The sequence below is a fragment of the Malaya genurostris genome, chromosome 2, assembly GCF_030247185.1.
Source record: "Malaya genurostris strain Urasoe2022 chromosome 2, Malgen_1.1, whole genome shotgun sequence".
Classification (NCBI taxonomy): domain Eukaryota; kingdom Metazoa; phylum Arthropoda; class Insecta; order Diptera; family Culicidae; genus Malaya; species Malaya genurostris.
The window spans coordinates 271,928,856-271,953,015 of record NC_080571.1 but is presented as its reverse complement, the minus strand read 5'-3'; the positions used below and the strand labels follow the sequence as shown (position 1 = coordinate 271,953,015).

Below are 24,160 nucleotides of genomic sequence, written 5' to 3'. Positions count from 1 at the left end.
TTATTAGTAGAACAATGTACCAAAAAAAATGCATTTTTTAAAGTGATCTGCCCCTTATCGATAGCGGTTCTACGTCAATCTCGCGGTTATGTCTCTAACATTACCTACTACAAGTTTTCTCGGGAAAATCAGGAAAGAAATTACCATGTCAATTAGATTAATGAATTGACAACACAAATGTCCCATGTCATAACACCCAGCATACAAAATACTAGAATGCCTATAACCAGAGTGACGACAGCCATTCGTTTGGAATGACAGCCTCCAGTTCCAAACGAGCAAACGACACTGTCAACATTTTGGATTAAATGTTTCGAACTGTTGCCATGAGAAGTCGTCACTCTAGTTATATGCACTCTATCATATGTTTTAACGTCTACCAGTAGCTTTTAACGTCTTGTTCCAGTTCAGAGAATTTTCCTGTACACCCAAGCAAGCCATGGCGACTGTCACAGGTGAACTGCCATACCATTCAAATACCTTCCTTCTACTAGTTCAGACCAGGAAAATCTTTTGCTATTTTCGCACGACTCCGTAATTACTGGGATGGACCACAAACATCCGAAAGCAGCCGGTTCGACCGTAAAACTGGAAAAAACTACCGAGAAAAGAACCACCGCCATCGGCAAGAAAACGCGTAATCCATTCCTGAACTTTCTTCGCGATTTTCGATGCCACCATCAGCTCCCACCGAGCGAGATTATGCGAGCCGGAGCCGAGGAGTGGCGTGCGATGACCGACAGCGAGCGGCTACCGTTCATCGAAATGGCGAAATCCCAGAAACGACGCCGCAGTGCACCGCGCCGGCTTTCGAGCCCGGTCCGTAGGAACCGCCGAAGACGATAGGATGCTTGGCGTGGTTTGTGTCCATTGTAGAAATTAGTTGCTTTTTATGTGTAAAAATAAATTATTCTCGTAAAATTTGATTTATTTTATCTTCAGAACTTTATCCATTATCGTCTACTTATGTCGTTTTTTTTAATAATCTCACACAATTTGAATGACGAAAAAAAAAACAATTGCTACTTCTTAAGTTATTTGGAAAATAACTTTCCCCAAGCCATTCCAATTTTGAAAGAGATTCTAAAACATGGATTGATTCATGAAATACTTGCAAAATAGCCGTAAGCAGAAGATTCAAAAGCGGTTGCTACATTTATTCATTTTTCCAGAGTGCAAACATGATCGCAGATGAAATGCACGATTCGAATAGTTCTATGTTGAAAAGAATAGCAAACTTATCGGAACTGATCAGTGTTCCAATGAATATCCAAATAAAAAGACACACGTTTTTTTTTTTGCTATTGTCAACCTACTGTAATCTCCTTTCTATCTTTCTACAACCAACAGGACAATCACGTACCATGTTCGGCACGCTGGCTACACCCCCGTCGGACCTTGGGGCCATTCCGTGCGCAATCGCCTGGCTGTACAAGGGAATTAATGAGAAACGTCAGAAATCAGGTGCGAGATTCTCGGTCCGTGTCAGCGCGCTCGGTGTGAACGCAACCAAGCCGGGGTCATCGTCGAGGGATTTGCTCGCCGGGCATGCGACAGGTAATTAATCACATCGCGGCTGATTTTCCGCTGTGTTCAATCTGCTGGCCATTTGTTTCGGTTCATCCCACGACCGATATGAACTCTCTCTCTCTCGATGGCAGGTTCGCGTTCGCTAATATGCTTCTGGTAACTGGCTCCCGGAGCCCATCTATTATAACTTTATAAATGTCACAACTTGGCACAGCACCCGGCCCTGGTCCTGGTCTGTTGACAAGTTGTCGATCGTTCGAAGAGTTCACATTTTCCTCGGTGTCGACACGAAAAGCATACCGAGTGCGTATCGCGAAAGCACACTCTTGCAACGCGGGTTGAAGAGAAGCCGGAAAGTGACTGACTATTTGTTCAGCAACGTGTTATACATTTATTACCATTTGTAGGAATCGAGCTCAGATCCGTTGAAAGCTAAAATGTTCTATTGGAGAGTAGACAGAGGTAAATGTTAACACGTTGGGAATGAAGTCGCAGATTGAATGGAAAAATCTTCCGAAATACATTCGAGCTTGGTTAATTTAATAAATGTTTGGAATTTTATGAATAATACCCAAGCATTTAGGTACACACTTAAAAAAACTCTGTGATTTTACATCTTATTAGTGGAACATAAATGGAGCGTCGAAGCTCACGCAAGTTGAGCGGTAAAAAATAACATTTAATATTGTGTCTAAAACTCCATACATGAAATTCATTGAAATAAAAAAAGGATTACTGAGAGCAACCGCCGCGACTTGAATCGAGAATCATTGGATCGCAAGTACGTCTGTTAATCGAAAAGGATTACTGAGAGCAACCGCCGCGACTTGAATCGAGAATCATTGGATCGCAAGTACGTCTGTTAATCGACTGAGCCACAGAAGCATGCATCTGCTTGGCTGGTAAAAGGTGCATTTGAATTCATACAGTCGCACCTGCCAGCAGAACGCAAGTTACAATCGAAACCAGTAAAATTCAAGCTCATCTACCATTAAGTCATTACAAATGGGATTTTTCGTCATTTGACAAATTAGGTCTTTATGAATTACATCGTATGAGGGATTAGGTCACCAGTAAAATTCAAATTTTTTTGGTGTGTACTCGTGTCGTTTTTACTTGATGCCAAACCTAAAACCATTTTCTCAATCCGAAACTGCTGTCAAACCGTTTGTTTAAAGCCAGTTTTGAACCTATTTCCAAAGTTATTGAATTGAAATTCGAGTCAGTTTCAAAAATGAGTCTAACATCGGGTTTACTCATATCATATCATTGTTTTTCATTAAAATAATTTTTTTGACACTAATTTCGGCTCTTTTTAAACCCCAATTTAGTCAGATTGATTCGTGCAGTTCACAAATCATGCATTAGTGTTTATGTTACATATTCGGCAACATTCCTCAAACTAAGCCTATCAGCAATAATACATTAGACTGTGATTATATAGCTCACTGTCTGAAATAATTATGGGGGTCGTGATTAGCGCGATGGGTAAGTCGATACGTTTTTGCGCAGGTCTTCTGGATTCGAATCCCAACCTTGCACATAGGGTCAGAGAATATTTGTGACTCGAACAGGTGAGAGACCATAAGATTAAAACCTCTATAATCTAAACAAAAAAAACGGATGGAAAAATAATATTTTGACTTGTACGATTACATCTCTCGAGCTTGACGTATCAACCATATGATATTTTTGAAATGGACCCACAGCTCAATTGCAGTCACAAACGAGCCTAAAATTATTGAAATCAGTTGATCCATATCCGAGAAACTTGAACGGTAAAGAGTATTGACGTTTACATCACTTTTGCCTCCGAAACCAGAAATGACAGCTATTTAATCTTTTAATTGGATTAATGTCCTAATAGTGGCCACAAAAGTAAGCATAAGTTTGTTGAAATCGGTTAAGCCATCTTCGAGAAAGTTGAGCGGTAAAAAATAACGTCGGTTAAACTACTTACACCATCATATCTTCGGAACGACAGTTCGATTTCACATCTCATCCAAATCAGTCGATAAAACAATACCCGTTACGTTCGGGACGGAAGAAACCAAGTACAGTATTGTGTAGTGAACAATAGAACGACCTCGAAATGAGCGAACCAAACGAACAAAAGCTACCGCCGGTACGAAAGAATGTAATTATTGTTGACTTCAGGCAGTGCAAAATTCGACCTTCGACACGAGAACTTGAAGGTTTGCTTAAAGAGCAAATGCATATTGATATTAAATGTGTGCTTTTACTTCAATGCAATAAGACAAATAATGTTATTTATATCCAGTTCTATTAAGAATTCGATTCAACTCAATTCGTTAAAGACAATAATAATGTGCACTATGTGGAGCAATAAAATATCTAGTACAACATACCAGTAAGATAGTACTATAGATTGCAAAACTATGTCTCCATCGAAAAAGAAAAGTAGAAGAACTTTTTCCCTGGTATTTTAAATGACGTACGTTTGTTACGAATGCGCTTGGAGAGGGCTATACCTTCTTATATGATTGTCGGTCAGGATACAAGTATCCCGTGCAAATCACTTGTTACCTATGGCAATCAGATGGCCACATGTCAATATTGCCAAAAAGCTGTTCGTTATGGTAAGCCATGTGAAAAATTGAACAAGAAGACGTATGCACCAAAGGACGACAGCACTCTCTCCACAACAACCCCAAAAAAAAAACTCCAGTACATCGGAGACAGCCATCACACCAGCTACAGCTAACAACACACCCAACTTCCAGACAAATATAATCAATAACGATCGTTCCGCCAACAATAGTGAAACCGAACCAATGGACGGGAGCGTGAATAACGAACCACTGTTCCCCCTCATTCGCTGGGAAGCAATGAAAACGCCTCTCCGCCAAGGTTATGCAATCATTGTGAAAACCTACTTTTAAACGGAGGCCCGGAGGGCCGAGTATCATATACCATTCGACTCAGTTCGTCGAGTACGCAAAATGTATGTGTGTGTATGTGGGTGTATGTGCGTATGTGTGTATGTAAGGTTTTTTGCACTAACTTTTCTCAGAGATGACTGAACCGATTTTCACAAACTTAGATTCAAATGAAAGATCTTGTGGTCTTATACAAAATTCCTGAATATTATTTGGACCCGACTTCTGGTTCGAGAGTTATGGGGTAAAATGTGCAAAAAAAGAAAATATGTGTTCTAACTTTTCTCATAGATGGCGCGACCGATTTTCACAAACTTAGATTCAAATGAAAGGTCCTGTGGTCCCATACCTAATTCCTGAATTTCATGCGGATCCGACTCCCGGATCCGGAAATATAGGGTAAAGTGGGTTAAAAATTGTATACCATCACTGAAAATGTGGAAAAAAACCATAAAAAACTTCTTAATCGACCTCAAATCTTTTCCAACTGATAGTTTTTATCAGTAAACGGTCAAACAAACCGATTTCGGTTATTCTTTTGAGAATCGAAGAAAATTATTTTGAAGAATACCACAGTATTATATATGATAGTATGATTGATGTGCGAAAGGTGTCATTACACCACTAGGTGGATTAAAACAGGTTTTTTTTTGTTTTACGGCCACGTTAAGCCGAAGAGCGATTGAGCCGGAATAATAGTTTCATGAATAAAACAAAAAGTATCTTCGGAACCAAAAGTCACAACCGTTTGATCTTCGAACTAGAGCAATAACCCGGAAGTAACTCCTAAACGAGCCGAAATTTGTTCAAATCGGTTCTGTCATCTCTTAGACCATTTAAAGCGGTAAAAAAGCAATTAGTTTTGTGGGTTTCTTCACTTTTATCATCATATCTCCGAAACCAGAAGTCACAGCCATTTGATCTTCGAATCTGGTCTGTGGTCCAGTAGTAGCTTTCAAAGGAGTCTAAGCTAGTTGAAATCGGTTCAGCCAGCTTCGAGGAAACTGAGCGATATAAAATTCTTTGAAAGGTGTTCGCAAATACACACAGATGTTTTCCGATCTCGTCGAACTGAGTTGAACGGTATACACCCAAACCTCCATTTACGAACCTTATATATGTATGTATGTATGCTTACACACTCACTCGTTGACGTATATGTGTATATATTTATACATATAAATGATCGCTTTTACTTCACCAATATTTATATGTATTAAGAAATACAAATATTTGCTCACATGCGTACGTATATTAATACATATATACATATATAAGTTACGTAAATGGAGGTTTGGGTGTATTACACTATGAGTCTCCGATTTTCCCGTTCGAAAGTCTGTTTTTCCTGGAATTCTATTACCTTTCTATAGAGATAGATAAAACTGGTGTGTGGAAGAGTAAAGACATCCTTAAAGAATTAAAAATCTCGACTAAAATGCAAATTTTTTACGGTTCCACTAGGAATTTTGTTAAGCTATAACTCAATAAATGAGTTAAAAAAAACGAGAATTAATTTGAACCATTAGGTCTGAGCCATCAGAGACAAAATCAGGATCGATTTGTTCCGATTTGGATGAACTTGGTTACTTGTACAAAAATGGTATCCAGGAAGAAGTTGTTCGAAATTGACCGTGCATTGCAGTTCGCACCTCGACTATGGTCTCCTACATCGCGGCTCGTCTGCTATGCTTCAACATCCCTCCTTAAACCCTTTATGCCATCAAAACACCTTCGAACGATCAAGAGCACTATCACCATGCACTTTTACAACCTGGCGCAAAATTTTTCCGCAACGCGTTGCTCTTGAAAAGCAACTCTTATGTCGTTTTCGTTTTTAAATTGCACTACACTGGTGTAGCGAAAGCTGCACTGAAACCGTTCGTTTTTGCCAATTGCACTACACCAGTGCTACACTTTTTCTGCACCGATACCACTGGTGTAGCACTCATCAAAAGTTTGGTGTAGCTCTGTGCAATGGAATCATGTATTGTAGTCAATGGTTACTGTTTATGTTTTCGTCATTTTTGTTCGTTTATTCAAGCCTCAGTGTAGCACTGCACCGGTGTAGTGCAAGTTAAAAACGAAAACGCCATTAATTTACGTGACGAGCACCACCAACGCACGTCTGCTTAGCACGACATAGCAGGCGAACATGCTAGAGTGACGGTAAATATATCAGTGGAGAGGAGGAAAATTTCTAGATCGCAGGTTGACCACAAACTCGTCAATAAAATCAACATCATTACTTGATTATCACACACTCGCACACTGTAAAAATACTGAATACTTTTTCAAGAATTAGAAAACAAGCAAAAAAATGATGGGTAAAATCAGAGACATAACCGGATGACGTGAATACGAATAGAATGGATTGTTGAACTGGTCACCGCACTTGAAACTGGGACCAGGATTTTCATTCGGCACTGAATTGTAATCCAAAATCCAATTTCCAAAATCCAAAAATCCAAAATCCAATCCAATCCAATCCAATTTCGTTACTCAATTTCGGGCCAGGATTCAGTTTTCAAAGTCGGCTCCGAAATTCACGTCACTTTTAAAAACTCGATCCAGAATTTAGTTTAAAAATCTTCAAAATCTAAAATTTGATCCTGAACTTGTAGAGTATTGGAATCAAATTTTAGGCCTCCATTTTGGGGTTGAACTCTGAACCTGGATTCTTAAATGCATTTAGAATTGAATTCTGCGAATACAACTAAATGTTGAATCTGATTTCTAGTCCTGAATTTCTGTCTTACTTTTCAACTTCAGACCTGAAATTTCGGTTTAGAACCCAGTTTCAGAACTCTGAAAATGAAATCCTAATTCCGGATGGGAACTTTTGAACTGAATGAAACTAGACCTCAATTTCAGTTCCAGAACTCAGTTCCCCCATTCAGATCCAAGTTCGGAATCCGTTTCCGAAATTAAGTTCCATAGTCTAGGTCTACAATCAAAATCCGGATCTCAGCTCCAGATTTCGGTTCCAAAATCTAGGCTCAGATTCAAGTCAAGATTCAGACTCAGTGAAGCTTCCAGAACTCTGGAACTCAATTTCAGCTTTTGATTCTTAACGAGAAACTGAATCTTTCATCTGGATTCTGGGTACGAAGAATAAAGTCTATTCTTGATTTCTGAAACTGAATTTCAGAACTGTTTTCTCTAGAATTGTATTTAGGATTTGGATTCTGGTGCGAATTGAACGAGTTCAAAAGTGTGCTTATTTTACTTAGCAAACATTTTTGAAAACTTTGATTTCGAGTTATTTGTGGTTATCTCATACTACTGAAAATTCTATCATGATTTACTGAACATATCTCCGATGACGCGGAGAAAAGATTAAGTGGACACGTTGAAAAACAAGAGATATTTACGATCTCCATTTGAAACTGAAATATGGAACTGAATGATTCTTAAACTAGATTCTATATCTGGAACTGAGTTCTGGACCTGGAACTATGTTCAGGAACTGGATTTTTGATACTGGGAACTCTACTAGAAAAACCGTCGTCACGCTTATGAGAAGGCAAACACTTGTAATGAGGTTTCCCCTATGATACGTCGTTTCAGAGAATTTTAGTTTTGAATTATTTGTAGTCCTCCTACTGAAAATTTTGTCATAATTTGTTAATCGTATTTCCGATGGCACGTAGCAAAAATTTTGTTGATACGTTACCCGATCAACAAGGGAGAACAAAATTGTATCTGGGGTTGTTTTGTTTTGGCATTAAAAATGCCTTACTCTTCACTATACGGGGCCGGGTGTCAATTAAAAGTTTCAAAAATTGTCGCGTAACCATTTTGTGTCATAATTTTGAACGTTAATAACTCGGTCATTTGTTGATGGATTGTTATAATTTAACAACCAATCGATTCGGAAACTTTTAACTTAAACATGTATGACGACGTCTTTTCAGTATTTCAATAGCATACTATTGAAAAAATTGTTGGAATCGACCTATGTTTTCATCCACCAATCCCTGCTTTACAAAATGACGTCAACTTCTTGTTCGGCATAGGAGGCTTTGCGCCATGCATAAAAAACACCGCATCGTTCTGCGTAGTATGAAGAGAAATCTATAAATATAGGCTGCACAATATTTCTTTGCCTAGTTGATGTTTAACTGTGAATGAAACAAGTAGCTCGTCCAGTGAGCTGATGACTGGTTTGTATATGCGTTCACTTGCTGGATTGTCGCTTTTGCATTATGTGTTGGTGAAATTTCCTGCTGTCTGCACAACCTTCGTGTTCGATTGAATATCTTATATATCATCTAGCTATTGAAGAACCGAATCAGCGTGGTTATCGGTTCTTTTGAAATATCCCATGTAAAGCAAATTGTTGGTCGATTTTGCCATTAAAAATGCCTTACACTTCGCTTCCCGAGGCTGGGTGTCAAATTAAAACATGCAAAACTAATCGCGTAATATTTTTCTGCCATAATTTTGAACGCTCATACCTCAGTCATTTGTTGATGGATTTATATAATTCAACAAACAATCGATTCGGAAACATTTAACTTAAACTTATGAGAAAACGTCATTTGAATATTTCAATTGCATTCCATTGAAAAATTTATTTGAATTGAGTATTTTATTTTGGTTCTCTGGTAACTATCAGGCTAATTTAGTATTATCGGCAATAGATCTAATTCGGATCTAATTTGCAGCGCTTGTTCCTCGATGATTTGTTAATGGATTTTCCTCATTTAAATGATTCCAAAGCTTCAATATGGTAAGCTTAAAAATGTTTTAATTTGTCAACGGATCGGTTTGCATACGTAAATCTCCATTCCCATACGAACAAAACGTGACAATGTGACTGAACAAGTTGTTGTCCCACCAGGAATTAAACGCTTCAAAAGATTCAAAATTAAATTCTGAAACTTATCTAAAAGCGGCCTCCTCGGTTTGGTAGTATAAATGAGTTCCACAGGCTCACATATACAGTACAATTAGATGCAATATCATATAGTATCAAAGATAAACTCAATGTAAGTTTACTTGCGATTTTACATGTATCGTTTGAATAGCAACCCTCGTAGAATTTGGTTAACCGCCAGTTTCAGTTCAATAATTATTTGCTTCAAAACACGCGTTGTAACTATGACAATGTTCATTCATGTGTTAATAACATCAAGTTACAATATGAACAAAATTTCTGAATTTTGTTGTGTATCCATTTCGTATATTCCTAATATGCCAAAGCGAAAATCAATGTAAGTAACTAAATATTTTATGAGGACTCTTTCACATTTTTCTTCCTCGTATTGTTGCCATATTATTTACCGAGACTTTCCGAAGATTATCGACGATTTTGAAGAAGGATTCATAAAATTACACTATTACTGAGCTTACTGGTACAACATTTTTCGTTAAAACAAATAAAATCTTCTCTTGGATCGATTAACTGTTTATAAAATTAATAAGTTTGTACGTTTCTCGAAGATTATTGTCATAAAATAAAACAGTTTCATTTGTTCAGGATTAAATCTTTAGGTTGTTTGTATCTAAAATTGAGCTTTCAAGTAACTTTGAATTCTAGTTAAAGGACGTTATTCAAAATCTTAACAATGTAAAAAATTGTGGAAAGGGATCAAAATTGAATATAGTTAATCATCAAGAAAGAATCTAATTGTCAATTTTATCATTCGCCAACAATCTAAGCGCTTATACTAGAGCAAGTTTGTAATTAGTCAATTGAAAAAGTTTTTAGTTTAGTGTATCATAATCTCTTTATTTTTGTATATATTATGAACACCCTAGAAACGTTCCATTTTTAATGTTATTGTGCTCGGTCGTGTCTTGAATACAACCCTCTAATTTTTTCTATCTAAATTAGTCATAATCTTGGCTTCGTTAGTAGTTAAAATAACAAAAATTATATCTCAATTTAACCTAGGTGATAACAAAATTGTTACAAACCTTGATATGTAAATATCAATATTATATCTAAATTTGTTACAACTTTAGTACGAATTATCAGCTATTATTACCCATCTTCTGGGGGGAAAGGCTTTACCGTGCAATTCTAAAAATAGATTTCGCGAAGTGAGATGAAATTGCATACCTTTAGGCGATTTGATTTTCCGTAAAAAAAAGTCATGCACAGTAAAGCGACTGGTTCCGATCCGGGAAGCTTTGAGTTGTCAACATACGCTACGATTGCATTGGGGCATGAGAACCAACTGAGGTTGGAAGGATATATCGGCATCATACAATAACTAGTCCATATTACTACAAAAATAATCTATCGCTCTTCTCGCTCCCTCTTTCGTCGTTTCCCTCCAACCGGCATATGAATGACAAAGGAGCTATTTTAGAACTATGAGCAAGCTTTCTTTTGGTACTGAAGAGAAGTTGTAAATGAACGGAAATGACTAAATTCAGTGAAACAAAACTACCTTATAGAATCTGATGAAATTAACTAAAGAATGATAGTTTCAGTTTTTTCTTCTTTGTACCAAGAGGGTCGACTTTCCAATAACATTCGATTCAGTTCGCTCGTTCACTTGAAGTAGTGAATTTTCTGTCGGTGTGTGTGCCGTATGTGTATGTGTGTATTGGCGGGCATATTTGATTAAAATGTGACCTTCATTTTCGCGGAGATGGCTGAATCGATTTTGGTAAATTTATATTAGAATAAAAATTCGTTTGAAAGACAGTGAAAAATGAGAAGAAGTGTATCTAACATTGATTCGAATAGCAAGTTTTTATGATTGATCATTAACCAATCGCCTAGTCACATTAGTTTGCGATATCCGCTGCCAGAAGCCCAGCAAGTAATGTTCAAAAACCATCAAAATTGAACTTTCATTCCGGTTTGATTGTTTGATATCTACCTAGATTGACTCAGATATGGATAGATTGATCTTTTCAAATCGAAGGTATTATGGTGCGATACATCGTTTTTGTCTGATTCATGATTAAGGCCCGTACCCAGGATTTCTTTTCGGGAGGGGCCCAAAGATTAAAAAATAATTTTACTGGAGATTGCTCATGTACCTAATTCTCGGTGTGCCTGTTACGGGTGTTAAACTTTAAACTTTTCCATTGAAACTAATATTGCATTACATTTCATTACGTTTACTGTCTTGTAATTTGTGTAACACATGTCTGAGACCTTCTAAATAATTATATATCTGTTTTTGATTCAGGGAGGGACCAGGGACTGAGTTTACATTTCGGTTTTGAGTCCAGTTTAGAATTTGTTTTTCGTTTATTGCAGCGTCACTTTTAAAGACATTTTGAAATTTTTGACACTTATCACTCTGTGATTTCGGAAACAAAAATCGGTCACCAATAATCCACTTTTTCCAATATTTATTAGTCGAGTTTTAAAGCTTTTGCCTTACCTTTCTTTGTACGCAAGAGAAAAAGCGAAAAATCTCTTGAAGAATATTTATTTTCAATTTAAAATTAACATTTGAATAAAAACTTTACACAATTTAAGTAGGAATTACTTAGAAACGTTCTCAAATTTAAAATTTCGAAATCAAATATCAAATATCAAGTTTTCGAAAGCATCTTCAGGAATGTGAAATTGGAAAAAATGTTTGTCACTGCTCTTTATTGAAGTATAGCATTTTTCGGGTTGAAAGTCAAAAAAATTATCGACAAAAGTGTTTGAGCTCTTTTTTATCAAATCTCTAGTATAGTTTTATCAGAAATATAACGGCCCTTAATATAATATCTGGACTTGCTATAATTTTAATAAAATCTGAATGTTTGCTTCTGATTTGGAATCAAATTTATAACATAATGAGATATAAATATTAAGATCATATATAATTTTGATAGAATCCTGTTATGCTCTGTTGATCGGGTAGATACAACAAGAGGTATTCACGAACAAAAACTTATGACTCTCTCAAAGGCTAAATTTTTAAAAGACGCACTATAGTGAAGAAAGACGTATTCACGTTAGAACTAAAATTTGAAAAGAGGCGTTCGATTCGAATAATTTGTTCATAACGATCATTCTCTTAGAACTGTGACAGATTGCTGTGAGACCTGAATAATCGAGTAAGGAGTGTATCGAAAATAAGCTATCCACACATTTTTCTTTCAAATTATGATAGAAAACGATATTTTATTCAAACTAAAAATTGATCCTCTATTGTACGAGGTTAAACTTGAGCATAATGAAAAACGGATGAAATTTAAGTTATTCCTTCACGAGTTTTCGAACTTTTGATCGAACGCTCTTCATCAAGTTCCGGACAAATGTTGCATCGCATTTTTTGGACGCTTAAGCCCAAATTTTTTTGGACTCCTGCATGTTCCCAGCTGCCTTACCAGTGTTCTTGAAGACCCTCTTCACGATTGCCCAGTAACGTTCGATGGGTCGAAGCTGAGGGCAATTTGGAGGATTGATATTTTTCCCAAAGAAATTTATACCCTTTTCCGCAAGCCAATTGACAGTGGTTTTGGCATAGTGAGCCGACGCTAAATCCGGCCAAAACAGTGGAGGTGTACTATACTTTTTATTAAAGGCAGCAATCTCTTCTGGAGACACTCAGATCGATAGATTTCTGCATTTATAGTTCCGATAATGTAAAAAATGGTTGACTTCAAACCACAGGAACATATTGCTTGTCAAACCAGTACCTTTCGACCGAATTTCTCCACTTGAATCAACCTGTCCGCATCGCTCACATCCTCCCCAACGACGGCAGTAAAGTATTGTGGACCTGGAAGGGTTTTTGAGTCCTCCTTTACATAAGTCTCGTCATCCATCAAAACACATGCATTTGGACACTGCAAAAGACGCGAATACAATTTCCGGGCCCTTGTTGCTGCTCGCTTCTTCTGTTCTACACTTTGTTTCGAGATTTTCTGCTTCTTGGAGGTCTTCAGGTGATTTCACCTCTTGATTCGCTGGATCATTCCGACACTTGTTCCTGCTTTTTTGGCCAAATCACGTATTGACATTGATTTGTTCTTCATGATTAGAGATACCACTTTCTTGTCTAGTTTCGGGTTGGATGAGCCGGATTTTCTGCCTCTTCCTGTTAGCTCATCCAAAGAATAGTGTTCCCCAAATTTAATAATGATGGTTTTAACACTGGCATGATGAATTCCAAACCGCTTCGCCAATTTTCGTATAGTAATACCCTTTTCACTTAGCCATGTGTCCAGAACCTTAATTTTCACTTCCTTTTCAATACGCAACATTTTGAAAACGCAGAATTTCAAACGCACAAACAAGTAAAGAAACACTTCGATACACTCCTTAATACGAAAAATCCGACATCCTAAAATTTATACGGATCCAAACGTGTCGTAGCTCGCTTCGATCCTACCCTACAAAACCCTGCCGTTTCGCTCAAGTTGTGCAAGTTTTGTGCAGCGCACATATAAAAAAATTAAGTATTTCAAAAACACCCATTAAAAAAAAATCCTGCTTATTATGAAAACATTTAGTATGTGCAACATTTTACTATCCGTACGCAATAAATATCGCACCGAGGAGATGCTTTTAATTCAATTTGTTTAGAACAAATTAATAAAAATTAGGTAAAATATTGTATTCAAGAAAAAATTGCTCCATTTTGTGCCAAAAATAGTTTCTTTTTATAAATTTTGCGAAGTCTCGTACAACTCGAATAAAAACTCTCGTGTCTGAATGTAAAAACCGAAGTATTATGAATTAAACTTGCCTAAATGTTTGTGTAACTGAAATTACTATATAAATTACGAACATCAATAAAATCTTACACGAATATGTTTGTGGATACTTGAACTATAAAATAGGAATACATACTTCAAAATTGGCTAGGTCACCATAAATGGAGGGGTGGTCCCTCAGAAATTTTCACTCAGCTTTTGAAAGCTTTTGTGAAAATATTAAAGGACTAACGTGGACAAATTCTAAAAATTACTATCCGAAACATAGAAAATTAACGATTTATTCCTCTAGTATTACACTTTTACCCCGCTAAACTCAACTGTGAAAGCTAATTTATTCATCATAACACATATATACCAAACCGACAGCAAAAAGCAGTTACCGACGATTGAAAGCTCTTGGAAGTGCTACAGTGTGGGTTATATTGCCACTCAGTGAAACACCGAAGCACGCATCAGCCAAGGGGAGTTAAATACTCGGTTGTTGGGATCTGGAAATTATGGCTTCTGAAACTAAATGCTTAAGCACGGAAATTAATTGACTGACCACCAGTGTGCGGTATTAATTTTAATTGAATTTAGATATTCCATCCGATGAACTTATTGCCCGGGTAGGTTGGTTTATTAGAGCTCTAAACTGTCCGTGCAGGTTCTTCCGTTCTCGTGCAATTCCAATATTATTTGGTTTGTTCCAATTGATTGCGGAATTTTGAGGAACGTTTTTCTCCTTTAATTGGTTGCTCTCAGTCCGTGACATTTTGAAATATTATTTTGTGTCAAATAGGTAAATTGCAGAATTTTGAACTGGGAAACTAAGTAGATCAATGTTTATACAGTTGTTTCAGTGATATGTCTTAACCCGGGTTGGCGATTCAATCCTTAGGGCGCTGGTCTACAAATAAGTAGTCGTATGTTCGAGCCCCGACCTGGAAGGATTCGTAGTTGGCAGTAGGATCGTAGTACTAGCCATGCAATGTTTCTGTACGCTATGAATCGACTGCGATGTCAGTTGAAACAGAACGACTGAGTTCCACAAAAGAAATGGGATGCCAAGGCTTTGCTTTACTCGATTATATAAAGCATGGAGATTCACTGTTCAAAAATTTACTTTGCATCAAATTTTTAGTCACCTGATGTCTAGACGTACTGCTGGTGTTTTGAAAGTTAATTGTTTTGAAAGCTATCAACGTGTTAATTTTTTTTTCTTTTACATTCATTATAATTTAAAAGCGTAGTGGAAAATGAGAATTGAAAAGACGGTGCCGCTTGTTTAGATGCAGGCACGTGCTCCCAAATGCCGATACAGCCGCCGAGGTCTCCTCCAGCTCGAATTAGTCTCCGATCCGCCGTCGGAAGCGGCGGCATCCGCACATGAACCGGTGATCCACTCGTTCGCCGAGATTATTGACTCGTGTGTTATTGTTGATATAAAATAATGTTTCGACGAAGTTGATAATGATCATTCTCTAGCATGCAAAGTAGAGAATCACAGAAAGAAAGAGGCCAATTCACCGGTCCATTTCTCGAATAATGTTGTCGTTCTTTCAATAAGCCTTTCGTTTCGGCCGCAGTATGACAAGTGGCACCATCCTGTTGAAACAACATTTCGTCCACATCCATATCTTAAAGAATTGGCATCAAAAAACTCATTGATCATGGTTCTGTATCGAATTTCGTAACACGTCGTTTTACCTCATTTTTAAAGAAATAAGGACCGATGATTCCACCATAGATTGCACAAAACAGTACATTATACGGGATGCATAGAAAATTTTTGAACGGCGTGTGGATTATCTTTGCTCCAAATATGGCAGTTTCATTTGTTGACGTATTCATTCAACCAAAAATGCGCCTCGTTACTGTAGAAAATGTTGCGCTATAAACATTTTTGTTTGAACACTGATTTTGAATATAAATTTCCACGATTTGGAAACGTTGCTATGGAGTTAACCTGTTCTGATGAAAATACTGAGTAGAGACGTCACTTTACACTGTCAAAATAACTTTCAGATAATAGAGTAATCCCTGTTAAAAAATAAACCTCCTAAAAAACACCTGTTGAGGTGAGATGTAGTCCCTACAAAAAGCGTGCAAAATTTTAGCCGCCTAAGTAGAACGAATCGCCGCACAAAGCATAACAGGCAAATCTGACACATAGAAACCAGGAATATTTTCAGTGATTGAGCGCAGTGGGCTTGTCACACGTTTTGTTGGCTTGTTAAAAAGAGACTCTTATTGATTCGTGATTATTTCACAATTTGGATATAATAATCTTTATGTACAGGGTCCGCCATGTAACTTAATTTTTAAACATGCAATAAAACACAAACGGTTCATCCGATTTCAATTTTTTTTTCATATTAAAGTACAATCCTTCCGGTTAATTGTGGAATACAATTTCATTCAAATGGCTGCCTGTGCTGGCCTTGCAGTACGCCATACGACCGGACTAGTTTTTAGTACATTTTCGATTGAATGCAACTTTATTTCAGCTATGGCTGCACGAATGTTGTTCTTCAAGGCTTGAATTGTCTCTGGCTTGTCCACATAACACTTATCTTTGACACCCCCCCAAGATAATAATCTAACGGTGTCAAATCATAGCTCCGAGGCGGCCAAACGACATCCGAATTTCGACTGATAAATCGATCTTCGAAGACTGTGCGCAGAAGATTGATCGTAGCGTTGGCTGTGTGGTACGGAGCGCCGTCTTTTTGAAACCAAATGGTGTCCAAGTCTTCCTCTTCAAGTAACGGGAAGAACAAATCGCTAATCGTGGTGCGGTAACGCTCGCCATTGACCGTGGCGGCGGCTCCTGCCTCATTGTCGAAGAAAAATGACCCAATGATGCCGCCAGACCAGAATCCGCACTCTCTGAGGATGCATCGGCTTCTCCATGTTAACGTGCGGGTTTTCCGTCCCCCAGATGCGACAATTTCTTATTAACATACCCGCCGAGATGAAAATGTGCCTCATCCGAGAAGATGATTTTTTGGCAGAAATCGGCGTCTTCGTCAAGTTGATTTAAAAAAAACAATACTGCACTATTTTCACGCGTTCCTCAAGGGTATACACAACCATTTTCGTTCAGCGGAAGGATAAAACTAAGTTTCTGTCAAATCAAAAGTGACATTAAGGTTACCAATGTCGAAATAACCGCTAGTTCAAAAAAAAAGTTAGATGACGGACCCTGTACTGACTGAGATACTAAAATTGTACATGCCTTGGCTCAGTAGCAAGCATAGAATCTTCTTTTAAAGAATTATTAAGAACATTCAAGTATTTTTGATATCTTTATTAGTACTAAATAGCGATGCATCGCATGAGAAAGCGCGGTCGAATTTCCTCTTCGATTAAAAACTGTTGAAATAAGAGATTACTGGACACTCACTAGGCAACGAAAATGTACCAAATAAATACAGTTTCAATAAACGTGTATAATTTTGAATGGTGATTCTAGGACCAGGTGGTATGAATGTTATATGTTTGAATGTTTCAAAATGAACGATAATACTTGGCTTGAGTTTATTTCGCTCACTTGCCTTAAAATTTTTAGTTTTTGCTATGATCTGAAGCAATATCTATTATAAGATATTACACAACAAAACAACATCAATGCATTGAGTTAGACAGAGTTGGACATTACTTGCATTATTAACGTCAGTTACCTTAGAAAATGGATGATTTCTTATAATACCCTTTTTGTTGAATTTAATTCGTTGTCATTTCAACACAGAACCCAGTTTTTTTATGTAATTTTTGCTTTTGTAATCATGTAATTTTACTCACCCACCGTGCATCTCTCACACCACCTCCATATGAAACATCAGCGCGCAAGCAATATAGAAAATGATGAAAATGTTGAAGAGATTCACTTGAAGCTTTTACAAATTTTGGTTATTTCGTTTATAACTTTGAGTTGTCTTTTCAGATTATTTGTGAAATTTTACCTCAAACACAGTTTTCCACTTCAAAAATAATCCCCGCGGAACGGAACCGTAACCGATTATACATTTCAAAAAACAATTACGGCTCGGTGAAGCATAAATTTTATTATTCTAGGAATACTTAGTTGTGATAAATTTTTTTATGCGAAGTTTTAGAATTATGCGGTTTTCTTCATGCGAATTTTCAGAGTTATGCGGTTTTTATTATGCGGTACGTAAACTCGCATAAAAAATAACTTCAGTGTAAATAAAATTAATTCAAATACGCAGCACGAAGAATGAAGATTTCCAAAATAGCTTTCCTATAGTGTTTATTTATATTTCAGTCAATTATTGAGATTGAGACTGCTTAATTCAATACATAATTGTGGAGTGCAATTACGTAAATTTACGTAAATTTAGAATAAGAGTTACTCATTATTATTGATGGTAACTACTCAATTTTTGACGTTTCCATGTATCATCAACTCGTACTGAAGCTCTGAGTAACTTTTTGTGAGTGTGCACGCATGATCTGTCAAAAACAGTGTTGCCAAAAAGATACCAGCTAAAAAGGTTACAATAGAAAACAATGTCATATCACATTGCTAAAATTGTAATAGATTAAATAGATTAATAAGCTAGAAAGTTTTTACAACTCATCCTTTCAGCTTCGATGGTCACGTGAAATAATTTGTGCATGCATACTTAAGACCAGTATAAAATCTTGTGGCAATGATAATAAGATTTCTTGCGGCAATGACAATAAGCCCCAGTGTTTGATGTCCAACAGTGGGTGAGTAGAAGAGCGTCCATTACGCTTTCCTCTCCTTCCCACTTAGTTGTGTTTTATATTTCGGCTCATGATACAAAGCTGACAATTTGAAATACCGTTGATTTACGTACACTCTTAAACTAACACTCGGTAGACTCTCTTGCCGTGCCATTTTGCGCTGCGAAACCAAAAACAAATAAATTCAAATTCATAATAACCGACAATCAAACAAATAAACCATCCAAACTATCCTGCAGATATTTTCCGCAATACGCAATTTACATTCCTGAAATGAAACCAACTGGAGAATAATTTTCGGTGGAGAATTCCAATTAAAATAGCTTCGCAGTCCACATTGCCCGACAATCCGATACACTTTCAATTTAATAATGTGATTCCTACATCATTAGTGCAACGAATCGTACCCAACCAGTGTTTCACAACTGATTGTAGCCCCAAGCCGACCGGTGCCAGTGCTGTGACTCTAGTGTCCTTGTTTCGGAAATTGCCCCAAGTTCTATCGGTGAAAACCACGGTCACATTTGATGGAACCATTCCGCTACGGATCTGCGGAATGACTCAATTGGAGATGCGTCAATTTCCGAACTTGTTCGTAATTGATCCGAACCTGTCCGACATGATAGGGACATTTGAACTGACTCATACCTCGCCCTTTCGATTTTTTATTCCGCTGCCGTAGCGGGGTCGGATTCCGCGGGGCGAACGATTGAAGCCCACTACCGAAAACACGAATACAAATTAATTCCATTTAATTAAACATCAACCGAAGCACGGGTTGCTGCTGTTTGTGACCAGTCGGATGTTAGAAAACGACAGAAACGAAAGCTGAACCGGGCGCCTACAAAATCTGCACCGGGAACGTGAAAATGAGCAACATTGTGTAGGTAGGCTGGAAGACAGCATCCCCTCCGGACCGGGAAAAGTACACTGCGATTCCAACCAACAACACTAGCGGACTGTGTAGCCGCGCCATCCAGAGTCAGTTCGTATAGTGAGAATGGCAGTTTTGCGAGTTTTATTTAGTTTCAAACTGCCCAACTCGCTCTGCCTGCCATCCAGTAGCAGTCCTATTTTCCGTGAAACGAGGGAGACGTCCCAGTTCCACAACTCTTCGTCGGAAATTGTCCCGGCTTATGGCAGGAAATGAGCAAGGGTTATAAATTAATTGTTTAATAATTCACTAATGGCATCAACATTTATCATTTTCATACTTGCACTCCGGTGAGTTATCGTCCCTTCTAGCCGGGGTTGACTACAGACAGAGAGTGGCTTTTTGGCCTTTTGGCCTACGGCATGTTCCGGTGATTTGTTGTTGAAACATACGATACGACCGGAAGGCGATGATTTCGTGTTCGAATTGTTGTTTGTCGCTCCGGAAGGGTCAATCCACAGTCACCTTAGAGAGTAGATTTTGGCTTTAGTAGATTAACGTTATTAACAGTATTAACGAGCTTCAATTAGAACGAAACAGTATTAGTGTCAATCCAAAGTATTGTCAATATCATCAATCAAATTGGTTTGGTAACTTGTTGCTGCAGTTCTAGAAAAATGTCAAGTGTTTGGAGCGTTAAATATTTGAACTGAATATTGAAACTTTGACAGAAGAATTAATTGTACAGGGTCCGGCACTCGAAGTGTAACCAATTAAAAAGGCCATAAATTCAGTTTGGAAAATTACTTTTACTTAATTCAAAGTACAAAATGTGTAAAAATAATACAAAATTCAGAATCAATTCACTTTTGCTCGATATGACCACCTTTTGCCTTGACTTGATGACTTGAGAGAGCGAAGGAGTTGCTTCGTTTGGCCGAAAGCGGTCAATTTCCGAACATTGTATTTTCTGACAAGAAAATTTTTCCAATTGAGCAATTCATAAACTCTCAAAACGATAGGGTTTACTTGACCGACCGTTCATACGAGAATTTGAGTCATCGATTGGCCACCAGGAGGCAGCACCCGCAACAGATAATGGTTTGGGCCGCTGTAACCGCAGATGGGCGCTCTCCAATCGTTTTCATCGAGCCTGGCGTCAAGGTAAATGCGACATATTATCGGGAAAGTATTCTGGAGGTTGCTTTGAAGCCGTGGACAGACAAACATTTCGGTGGCAGACCATGGACGTTTCAGCAGGACTCGGCACCATCTCACAAAGCTCGAGTGAACCAAGAATGGCTGAAAAACAACGTTCCGAACTTCATCACGTCCACACAATGGCTCTCGAATTCACCAGATGCGAATCCAATGGATTATTCTCTTTGGGCCATTTTGGAGAGCAAAGTCCGAACTAAAAGATACACCAGTCTCGAGGCTATGAAAAAAGTTATTGTCCGCGAGTGGGCCAAAATACCTGCAAGTCACATTCGGCCAAACGAAGCAACTCCTTCGCTCTCTCAAGTCATCAAGTCAGGGCAAAAGGTGGTCATATCGAGCAAAAGTGAATTGATTCTGAATTTTGTATTATTTTTACACATTTTGTACTTTGAATTAAGTAAAAGTAATTTTCCAAACTGAATTTATGGCCTTTTTAATTGGTTACACTTCGAGTGCCGAACCCTGTACACATTAATTGCATCCCTGTCGGATTGATGAGCAGTTTGGGTTTTATAAAAATATTTTCGTCAATCCGATGAAAAAGATGTTTCCATGTGTTTTGTTCATACATGCAAATAACTTTAGTCCAGGACTCAGGGAGCTGTTGACTCAATCAAATTCCGATGACCCATTCTTTATACAGAGCAAATTGTGTTCCGAAGTTACCGTTCCATCAACCAGCCCCGCCAAAATGAAATGTTCGCTTCAAATGGATTCAAACATTACAGAAAAACTTTTAATCCCTTGCAATTGGCAAGCAATCTATGCGTATTCAGTTTATATTCTTCAGTTTTGTATGAATAATTAACATTTTCTAATCTGGCCAATACTCGAGTTTGCATTCAATGTTTCATTTCTTACCGTACCGAAACCATCCAAATCTTTGGTCTTCTGAAACAGCCAATTACAGCCTTGGAATATAGTATAATATTGCACACTTCTGATTATTTATTCTGTCGACCCTCCTTTATAAAACACTAATAATAAGAATAGAATTATTATTTATTTACAAAAAGTTATTCTTACTTATAGGACGTATTTGGCTTTACGCGTCAAATTATATAAGGATAATATGCAAATTGCTAATTTATGAATTGAAAGGTTTTCATGAAATTTAGTTGACAATTTAAAGTCACATTAAGGTTTTTGATACACTTCAGCAATAGGACGTCAAGGTGACCTAGTTTACCTATTTGAAAGATTTTCAATAATTTTCGCATTTTAAATGAATTATTACATGCAAACCAATTCACACCCTCTCATTCTGCTACTAACGCAGAAGCCGATAGCACCAATTCGACGCCGTTTTATTTTCCAACTGCTATCATAGACGCACAAGGAGACATGAGATAAGAACTTGTGAGGACTTAGTTATTTCACCGTTTGACGACCGTGTAAGAACCGCAGATTCGTTCATCTAAAAACATCAGTTTTATTCAGAGGAAAAAAATTCTTACCCAGAAACTGAAGTTACGCAGATATAATTCCGATTGTAGAAAAAAGCAAAACGAGTCATGATTTGGAGAAAATAGTATATTTTCATGTTATGATAATGACCATGACTTCTACTCGGATCATGATCCATTTGGACTGATTTCGTTAAAATTTAAGCATAACGCCCTTGGCTTTGTCGGGTATAACTTCAGCCGTTTTTCTCCTAAGATGATACGATTTTTGCAACATACATTCAAGCGTTATGTTTCAAAGTATAAAGGTTTCAAATATGAATTAATCGGAAAGGTGTGAAGAACGTACTTTTTTACCCGATTTTAACTAATGTCTCAAATGATGTACATTTGAATAGCAAAACAGTTCAAAGTACGACGAATTTCTTTTAATCTGAATCATTAACAATTGAAATATGTTTTTGAAAACCGAGGACGCCTGATACAATGGGCCGTATGAATAAAATGTAGTAAAGTCTGTTGTTTGTAGTATCTTCTCAAAAACAATGTCCGCTGAGTAAAACGCGTTTGATATGAATAAAAAAATCAAGTTCGAACATGTAGTTAATGCTACCTTCGAATTTGTGCATTTATTGCATGCCGTATCGAATCGGAGCCGGAAAAGCTGTAATAAGTATACACAAAGCAAGAAACGTACTTACTGCTGCAAAAATGCCACTTTATTAAAATTTTCTACTTCACTTTATCAGAAAACACACGAGTAGCAACCTCTGGAGCTACCTACCGAAAAATTGTAGTAAATACTACATGTTCGAAAGTTGTTGTGTAGTAAAGTCTCTGCTTTTGACAGGAACCATACCAAACCCTTTATACTCTGTGGACTTTGTTTTTGAGAAGATACTACAAACAACAGACTTTACTACATTTTATTCATACGCCCAATGTGTTTACTTGCGTCCATTGCTCCAGTTTTGATTTTATGTTTTAGAATTTTGAACACTTAAACGAACTGCACGCATAAACACGTGTGAATCAAACCTCTTAAAAAGAAACTCTATGTCGAATTCTTGCAATTACCGCGTTTGATTTTTCCCTCTATTTTAAATCTTCAGGTGAATCAATACAGCTTGTGTCGATATATCAATAAAAAATTGATCAAAACCGTAGAACAAAAAAAAAATTCTGATTTTCATTAGAAGGTGTTCCAATTTTACAGTCGAATTTACTTTTCGATTTATGCTAGCTCTCAGAATATTATTCAACATTACTCAATCAGTTCGCATTCACATATCATCCAACTCAGTCGATAAAACAAAACCGCTTACGTTCGGGACGGAAGAATCCAAGTACAGTACTGTGTAGTGAACAATAGAACGACCTCGACATGAGTGAACCAAACGAACAAAAGCTACCGCCGACACGAAAGAATAAAATTGTTGTTGACTTCAGACAGTGCAAAATTCGACCTTCGATACGAGAACTTGACGGTTTGCTTAAGGAGCAAATGCATCTTGACATTAAACGTGTGCATTTACTTCAATGCAATAAGACCAATAATGTTGTTTATATCCAGTTCTATAAAGAGTTGGATGCAATTCAATTCGCAAAAGACAATAATAATGTGCACTATGTGGAGCATGAAAATATCAAGTACAACATTCCAGTATATATGGAAGATGGTGCTATAGAAGTGCGTGTGCATGATCTTCACTCAAGCGTCATCGATCTTTATATCCGCAAAACTATGTCCCAATACGGAGAGATTCTCTCTATCGAAAAAGAAAAGTGGAAGATTTTTTTCCCAGGTATTCTAAATGGCGTACGTTTGTTACGCATGCGCTTGAGGTGGCCTATACCTTCTTATGTGACATTCGGTCAGG

The 24,160-nt window shown here is 37.4% G+C and overlaps 1 protein-coding gene across 3 annotated transcripts in view; it reads left to right on the top strand.

The window, feature by feature from the left end:
* The window catches only part of LOC131430053 (kinesin-like protein CG14535), a 377,655-nt gene that overhangs the window by 328,106 nt on the left and 25,389 nt on the right, over positions 1–24,160 (top strand). For all 3 annotated transcript variants that reach the window (XM_058594676.1, XM_058594674.1, XM_058594677.1), the window contains one exon: positions 1,351–1,557. In XM_058594676.1, coding sequence (XP_058450659.1) covers positions 1,351–1,557 — 207 coding nt within the window. The remainder of the gene's footprint in view (positions 1–1,350; positions 1,558–24,160) is intronic.